Source organism: Tachysurus fulvidraco, chromosome 7 (assembly GCF_022655615.1).
Source record: "Tachysurus fulvidraco isolate hzauxx_2018 chromosome 7, HZAU_PFXX_2.0, whole genome shotgun sequence".
Lineage (NCBI taxonomy): Eukaryota > Metazoa > Chordata > Actinopteri > Siluriformes > Bagridae > Tachysurus > Tachysurus fulvidraco.
The window spans coordinates 12,147,408-12,156,199 of record NC_062524.1 but is presented as its reverse complement, the minus strand read 5'-3'; the positions used below and the strand labels follow the sequence as shown (position 1 = coordinate 12,156,199).

At 38.2% G+C, this 8,792-nt stretch overlaps 1 protein-coding gene across 1 annotated transcript; it reads right to left on the bottom strand.

Moving 5' to 3' along the window:
* Window positions 1-5,569: 5,569 nt before the first annotated feature.
* Window positions 5,570-6,633, bottom strand: LOC113641242 (formyl peptide receptor 2-like). The gene is given in 2 exon segments (XM_047816108.1): window positions 5,570-6,034; window positions 6,082-6,633. Coding segments are annotated over 2 exon segments (1,017 nt in total).
* Window positions 6,634-8,792: the final 2,159 nt, after the last annotated feature.

Sequence of the window (8,792 nt, the reverse complement as noted above, 5' to 3'; positions counted from 1 at the left end):
AATCGTGCCGCATGATCTCGCAAAGCAAAGCACAGAGAGACCAGACAGATAGTGTAGTGAGTTTTTTGTGGCAATTGTGAGGGAAATACACAATTTATTCCCATAAACTGTGTAGTCAGCCGTTCTCCCTCCCATCTGCACCGTGTGAATTGTGAACGCAGGCAGGTCAGTGAGTTACAGGGTGCTCCATGTCTCTGTCCAGTTTAGGCTAGTAACTAATAGGCCTACTGTATGCTGTTATATAGTTTATATAGAATTAAGTTAGAATTAGCAGAGTTGTTTGTTTTGCAGCACTGACCAGTTATTTTACATAACTTTATCATAAAAAACAGTACAAAAGCATTTCCAGATGCCAAATATCTGGACATGTCTAGTAGTTAATGTTAATTGTTGTTTTCTAAGAACAGAATGTCAAGTCAACGACATCCCATATTAAAATTATTTTATTTATATCAATTACAACTCATCAATCATGTCCAAATATTTGACTGGTGGTAGTGTCAGTATGGATAAATTAGAATTTTCTGTTATAGGATGTTATCTAAAGTGTCAGGGACAGGCAAGAAAAGAATGCTTGTATCAATGTGGGCAGCTTATCAGCCCTCCAAGAAGTCCTGTGACCCTGCTAAGCAGCAGGAAAATACACAGGAGGAACATGAAAGTCTATCTGAGGCTTTAGAGCAGGAGACAGTTGAGCCCTCAGATAAAGAAGAGAGACCAGGCCGAAAGATTAAAGCCCAGAGTGGAGCTGCATCCATCCTATCGATGCTCCTTTAAAAATGAATGGTCAGAAAAATGGCCATTCATAACAAAGGGGATACTAAGTACACATTATTGGTGCTCTGAATGTAGGATAGAAAATGCTTGCTGTCAGCAGGGAATAGCAGATGTTGCTAGGCACATAAACAGCAAAGGCCATCAGGAAAAACCAGCACTTACAGTAGACTTACATGTTCATCTGTGAACATGTTAAAACTGTTTCTGTAAAATGTTTGTGAAAATTAATCTCCCAAGAAATCTCCAAAGAAATTTTACCAAATACTTTGACAATCAATATATACTTAATACACTTATGCTAATGCAAGGATTTTGTGTTTGTATTTTTTTCCACACCAAGCCACGCCCCTCCATAAGCACCTCCCCAGAACCAACACCACACCCCCCAAAATCTCACTCTAAGCTGAACTCAAAAGTTGGCAGCCCTGTGTTACGCTATGTTATAAGATAAGGTTATGCTATGCTTTGCTATGCCTCGATATGCCTTGCTATGCCAGCTGTTATGTTATGCTAGGTTATGCTATATGTTATGCTAGGTTATGCTATGCCTTGCTAGGCTTTGTTATGGTATGCTAGTTTAGGCTTGCCTTGCTAGGCTATGTTATGGTACGTTATGCTATGCCTTGCTAGGTCATGTTAGGTTACGTTACGCTATGTTATGCCTCGCTAGGCTGTTATGATGCGTCATGTTGTGCCTCTCTAGGCTGTTATGTTGCGTTATGCTATGCCTCGCTAGGCTGTTATGATACGTTATGCCATGCCTTACTAAGTGATATGTTATGTTATGCTATGCCTCTCTAGGCCATTATGATACGTCATGCTATGCCTCACTAGGCTGTTATGATACGTTATGCCATGCCTTGCTAAGAGTTATTTTACGTTATGCTATGCCTCGCTAGGCTGTTATGATATGTGATGCTATGCCTCGCTAGGCTGTTATGATACGTTATGCCATGCCTTGCTTGGTTATGTTATGCTATGCCTTCATGCTAGGTGTCATATTACATTATGTAATATTACATGTATATTGTATATTATATGTTATGCTATGCATATTATATGTTATGCTATGCCTCGCTAGGCGTTATGTTACGTTATGTTATGCTATGCCTTGCTAGGCTATGTTATATTACGCTATGTTAGGCTACGTTACGTTATGTTACGTCATGTTAGGCTATGTTATGTTACGTTATGTTACGTCATGTTAGGCTATGTTATGTTACGTCACGTTAGGCTATGTTATGTATGTTATATTATGCTATGTCATGCTAGGTTATGTTATTCCTATTTTCCTGTTTTATGCTTCAGTTGACAAGCTTCCAGTCGCCCTAGGTGACTCTTCCCTGGCAATAATTGATCTGCAGCTCTAGTTTACTGGGCTCAAATATCACATTGTGAGTTCATAAGTAACTCACAATGCTGCCAAATGCATGCTACAAAAGATTTTATGATTGACTGAAAAGAACGCAAAATGTGTATAAATGGTTGGTGATTATAACAGCTGATTCCTCTGTTCAACTGAGTCCATTTTTCATGTATTATATACTAAAGGTTACAGGAAATCTGTCAGGAAATATTTATTGACAAATAGTCTAACTCTTCTTAAACTTGACAATGGTTAAATAGCCAGCAATGAAAAGCTTTTGATTAAATTTCTCTCCTCCTTGTAAAAGCTCTACAGCAGTGTCCAGCGAAAGAAAGATAGTGACCTGGCAGATTCATAAACGATGGCTGTTGGCTCTGCTTGTATTGTGTTTCTGTTCTAAAGTAAAAAATAAGTTCCCAGCAACATGCTTGTTGCATTTATGCTCAGCCCAGGATGATGCTTCCCCTGCCATCTCCACTATAGCTTAGTGGATATGCAACATTCTTGTTGTTAAAAAAAAAAAGCTGGGACAGGCAGTGAGAAAGCATCCTAACCGCTGCTTTGTCAATTATTTAATAACTGGACATATCCAAGGTTTTTTGCAGGATTGTCTTGGTTGCCTACCCATTCTTTTTCCTGTAATAATTTGCTTTCTGCTGTTAAAGAACCTGAAATTGTCGATTCTTTGTTGGAAAATAAAGTTAAGAAAGGATTTCTTATTTGGGCCTTTCTCAAATTGTTGGATTAATCCTATAGGAATAGCTACTCCAAAAATATTCAGGAAAGAAGCGCTTAAGTTTTGACTTGTCTGCACCTCATAATGATGTTGCGCAGAGTATTAACAGTCTTATTCCTCTGGCTCCGGTTTCTCTGTTTTACACAACCGTTGGCGATGCAATTAAAATGATTAAGATAGCAGGTGGGTGTTCTCGCAAAGGCAGATAAGCTGTAAAATGTTAATTTGTGGTGTTGTAGCCTTGTGTTTCTGTTTGTGATTGAGCCGGCTCTGCGGCTGGCTCTGCGGCTGGCTCTCCTCTGCTGTTGTCCCTAAAGGTAGCTGAACCAGGAGTGGAATGTTAAAAAAAGGTTCTGGTCTTTGCTGCTTGAAAATTGGAATGGCATTTCTTTTTTTCTCATCATGATGATCTGGAGTCTTCTGCAGCCCTTAAATCGCATACAGATGCTGCGCCTTACGTTGGTTTTGGGGTGGTGGGGGTGGGGGCTAACCAGCTAAATGGCCAAAGGAACTGCTTTCCGTGCCTGATAATAACATGTCCACTGCTCTGTTGGAATTATATCCCATATTGATAGCTTGAATTCTGTGGGGAAAACAATGGTCTAGAAAACAAATTCTGTTTTTTGTGACAATGAGGCAACTGTTAATATTATCAACAAAGGTCGCTCATCAGTTCCGTTTATCAACAGACTCGTCAGGCGCCTTACTTGGCTATCTGTCATGGAAAACGTTTTTGAGCTGTTCACATTCCAGGTTTAAATAATGAAATCGCTGATTGTCTTTCTCGATTTGAATTTCAGAAATTCCACCTCCTGTGTCCGGATTCAGCACCAGCCAGCGTGGTCTGGCTTCTTTTCAGCCAAACCGTTATAGATTAGACATGACCCTTCAATCTTATTTCATTCAGCAGCCAAGTACATGCGTAGTGGTCTAGCAAAATCAACAGTAAAAATATATTCAGTAACTAATTGGCTTTTTACTATTTCATTAGCTCTAGCTTTATTTCTCTTGCTAGCTTTATGTAGTTCTATTGTTGTTGTTGTTATTATTATTTATTTATTTATGTATTATTATTATTATTATTATTATTATTATTATTAGTTATTATTATTATTACTAATACTATTGGCTTAGTGAAACGCTCGTTTTAATCCTCTGCTGGCTCTTCGGTTTAGCAGGAAGAGCCAAGGATGATTGCCTGGTATGGTCTGGGGTATTTTTGTTTTGCTGCTTTTCCAGTTTTAAATGGGAGATTGTCCCCATAAGCTGCTGCTGTTCCCTGACTAGCTTTCATGGAGCTCATGAAAAGGATGGGGAATTCAGAACAGAGCCATACCTCAAAATGTAAATTTTAAAAAACTTGCAAATAAAAATTTAAATATATGTCTAAAAAAATTGTCTTTATTTTGTGCTTGTTCTTTATTAAGTGCTCCTGACTGTACTAAATTTAATAACAACAAACAATAATTGACAAGATAACTTTTCTCTGACATATAAATACCAACAAAAGGTAGCAAAAAACAAGATTTAAATAAACTAATTTATGTTTTAACTAAACTAAGCTATGTCTGCTTGCATTATATAGTGCTGTCATATGACAATATACTCGAAATTCCCTCTATAGAAAGAAAGAAAAAGAAGAGACAATAACATTGAGATTGCTTTTCTTACGTCATTTCCAAATGACAACCTAATGCAAGTGACAGTGCAATATAACTATATGAGAGGTTTGATATGCAGTGTAAAACTTTAATTATACAAGGCTCAAGTTCCATGTGAAGTGTGTTCCCCAAATCTCCCCAACTTCCCTGTCTACATAAAACATACACCACAAGAACAACTTGCTTGTATCTGCTTTATTTTGCTAGTGAGACATGATAAACATAAATATCTTAGCAATATAACAATAACGAATATACCATGTCTATACACACAATTAAATCAGTTTTAAAACAGCTTCTTAACACCTTAGCTGATAAGAAATGTTGAGGAACATGGGCAGATTGGATTGAATTGCAAGTAAGGATATTATACATCAAATATTAATTTTTACAGCTGTGGTGAGCAGAAAAGCATGCACAAAACATTAAACTGTGAGGTGTATGGGCCACAACAGCAGAAGACCACATTGGGTTTCATTCTTGTTAGCCATGTACAAAGAATTAGATGCAGTGACCTAAGCTTATCCCTAAACCTATTGTTAATATGAATTAATGCAGTAATTGAACAATTTAATAAATTTAATAAAACCTAACATTAATTTACATGTTTTTAACATTTTTTAACAAGATTTAAACTCTTAAGTAACTGAAAATAGACTAATGTCTGTAATGGCTCACTGTGGTCTTTAGTAAAAACTTTTTCTTTCAGTCTTTATCAATAGACTGAATAAATATCAATTCAGATATAGATAAGATTTAAACACATTAATAAATATTAATAATACATTTTATATTAGCTGTGTTTAACATCTGTTAATGTTAAATAATGCAGTATAATGAAGTAACCTATACAGAAACCTTAATATGAATTTATTTTAAATTAGCCTGTATAAATACTAAAGACAGACTAATGTCAGTGGCTCACTACATGCTAAAGTGAAACTCTTACAATTGTAGTTCAACTGTTTTTCATCTTATTTCAAACATTGATCTTTTTCTTAGAAATGGACTTCCCTGTCACTTTGGCTCTTAAAATAGACTGTCATCCACAGTTCCTGTTCCTGTGCAATCCTTAGACTATGAAGTTTGTACCTCAAAGTCTTCAGCTAGAGCTCTAGCATAGACCCGAGACAGGCTTTGATTAAAGCACAGTCTCTTGTCCAACCCCATAAAGAAGTACAAAATTGGATTAACACAGCTGTTGAAATAAGCTATACCCTTAGCTATGGGCAGGCCCACTTTTACTGCTTGGCTCTTGCTGTCCACCATTTTGACCAATAGGAGAAAGTGGTAAGGCCCCCAGCACAGGAAGAATGCACAGACCAATCCAACAAGCATTCGAAGGGGCCGTGATTTGCGAATGATCCGCGTTCGCCGTATTCCTAAACCAGCTAGTACATAGCAGGTCAGGATGATGAGGAAAGGCAACAAAAATCCACATAAGAAGCGAACACTGTACAAGGCCATCTTAGCTCTGTTGTCAGCTTCAGATAACTGTATAATACAATAAAACACAGTAAATAAAAAGGCTTTTTTTTTACCTCCAAGGAGCACTTGCTTAAGTTTTTCTTTCCAATATACACTTGTCGGTACACATAATATGGTGCACTGAAGATCACTGCCACTGTCCAAACCCCAACGCTGATGAGTCTGGCTGCACATACAGTTCTCTGCTGCCTGCTGAACACCGGTTGCCAAACACAAATTGCCCGATCCAGACTAATGACGGTCAGGATGAACACACTGCAGAACATATTGGTGTACTTGAAGAATCCATTGAACTTGCAGAGAAAGCAGCCAAAGGGCCAAAATTCATAGAAGAGTTTCTTAATCAATGAAGTAACACGAGTGAGACAGAAAATCAGGTCTGCTACAGCCAAGTTGACCAGCCAGACATTGGTGACGTTGGCTTTTAGACGGAATCCGGACATCCAGATGACCACCGCATTTCCGATAGTGCCCAAAAATACATTGATTGCGTAAAAAACAATTGTGATGTTGTTCATAATAGCATCAACATCCACTGTGGTTTTGTCATTTTTGCTGGTGACTTCAGTTTCAGGAAGGAGGATAAAAGAGTTGTTTGATGCCATTTTGCTTATATACAAGTCATATACAATATCACTATTGTACCATTATAATTATCAGCATAATTCCTGCCAGCAAATAATAATGTAAATATTCATAAGCAAATATTCAACATAGCTAAACTTAACTTGCGCAATATGCAACAACAACAACAACAACAGCAGAGTGGTTTAACCTTCAAGCTATTCCCAAAGTATAAAGCTTTATTAATTGATGCATTAACTAATGCTGTTATATAAAATATAAATTATTATATCCAAGAACATACTGACATGAGTTCTTACCTTGAAGTTTCGTAGGTGTGATTTTTTTATGATGTTTTTTTCTACATGTGAACAATACAAAGCGTAAAAAAAGGTAACGGAAATGTATAGTTAGTTTGATGCCTTTCTTAGAATTTTTCTTACATCCTCTTTTTTGTTTTCCTTTAGGATCACTGAAATAAGACAAAAATGGGTAGTAATGAACTTTTCAGCTCTTCCCCTTTACACAGTATCCAATGACATACTGGAATGTATTCAATATTCAACACTGTTACTTTGTTAGATGCTAACTCTGGTACAGTCAAGGTTCCTGCTCATTTTCATCCCTATTTTCTCTCACTAAGACAAACAAACTACCACCTACTACTTTTACTACTACTACTACTACTAACATCTTAATAATGAGTGGCCAGTGGTGTGGCCATGCCTCATGGTCATGCCTCAATGTTACTAAAAGAGCAATGCAGGCAAATAATGGTTAAAAAATACATAAACAGGAACTGCCACAATCTTGCAATGGCGTGTCTAGGCTTGCGTTCTTTAGGTTATTTATATCTGCTGTCATTGCTCACACATAGCATTTCTAGGAAAGGGTTAGTTTATTTAAAGGTTAATGTGGTTTAACTAACATACTATTCTGTAGTCAAGTCAAGTCAAGTCAAGAAGCTTTTTATTGTCATTTCAACCATATATAGCTGTTGCAGTACACAGTGAAATGAGACAACGTTTCTCCAGGATCAAGGTGCTACATAAAACAAAGACAGGGCTAAGGACATGTAAGTAGTCTTAGCCACATAAAGTGCAACTGTGCAACCTGGTGCAAACAGTGCAGGACAAGACAAGCAAGACAGTGCAGGACAAAAGACAGTGCAGGACAAAAAACAGTGCAGACATTAAGTTACAAGACAATACAAAAAGTACAAAAAATGCAATACACAAAAGACAATAAACAGTAACAGAAACAGCGCCGACCGACCAGTGTAAATACTGAATGTTCAAACAGTATTTTGTGCAGTAAAAGAATGAACAGCAGCAGGTTCTTAGCAGCAGGTCCTTTGGATTATATAGAGTTGTGCAAAAAACAGCAGATGACTGAGATATTGTCCAATATGTGCAAAAACAGCAGAAAAGTGTGCAAAACAGTGTGTGTGTTTTGTGAGGGTCTGTGCAGTCCATACAGATGATGTGTGTGTATGTTGTGCTTAGTATAGTACAGTTCGGTTATTGAGAAGTCTGATGGCTTGTGGGAAGAAACTGTTACGCAGTCTGGTCGTGAGGGCCCGAATGCTTCGGTACCTTTTTCCAGACGGCAGGAGGGTGAAGAGTGTGTGTGAGGGGTGTGTGGGGTCATCCACAATGCTGTTGCCTTTGCGGACGCAGCGTGTGGTGTAAGTGTCCATGATAGAGGGAAGAGAGACCCCAATGATCTTCTCCGCTGTCCTCACTATCCGCTGCAGGGTTTTGCGATCCGAGATCGTACAGTTCCCAAACCAGACAGTGATGCAGCTGCTCAGGATGCTCTCAATGGTCCCTCTGTAGAACATGGTCAGGGTTGGGGGAGGGAGATGTGCCTTTCTCAGCCTTCGGAGGAAGTAGAGACGCTGCTGGGCTTTCTTGGTGAAGCACCGTATTGAATCCGGAGAGGCCGCTGCGTGCTACTGCCGCGCCGCCATCTTGGATCACCTGTAGTTTGATTTCTGTATTGCACACATCCGTGCAACTTAACTATATTTCAGCACCCTTTAAATGTTGACCATTTTTTGGAACAATATAATGTTAAATATTTTATAACACAGCTACAACACTAAAAGCCACCAAAAGTCAGTGTGTGTAAAGAGGGTTAGCATTGGGGAAACTCTCAGAATTATTTTACCACCAGCATGCTTCTCTGTGTTCGATCA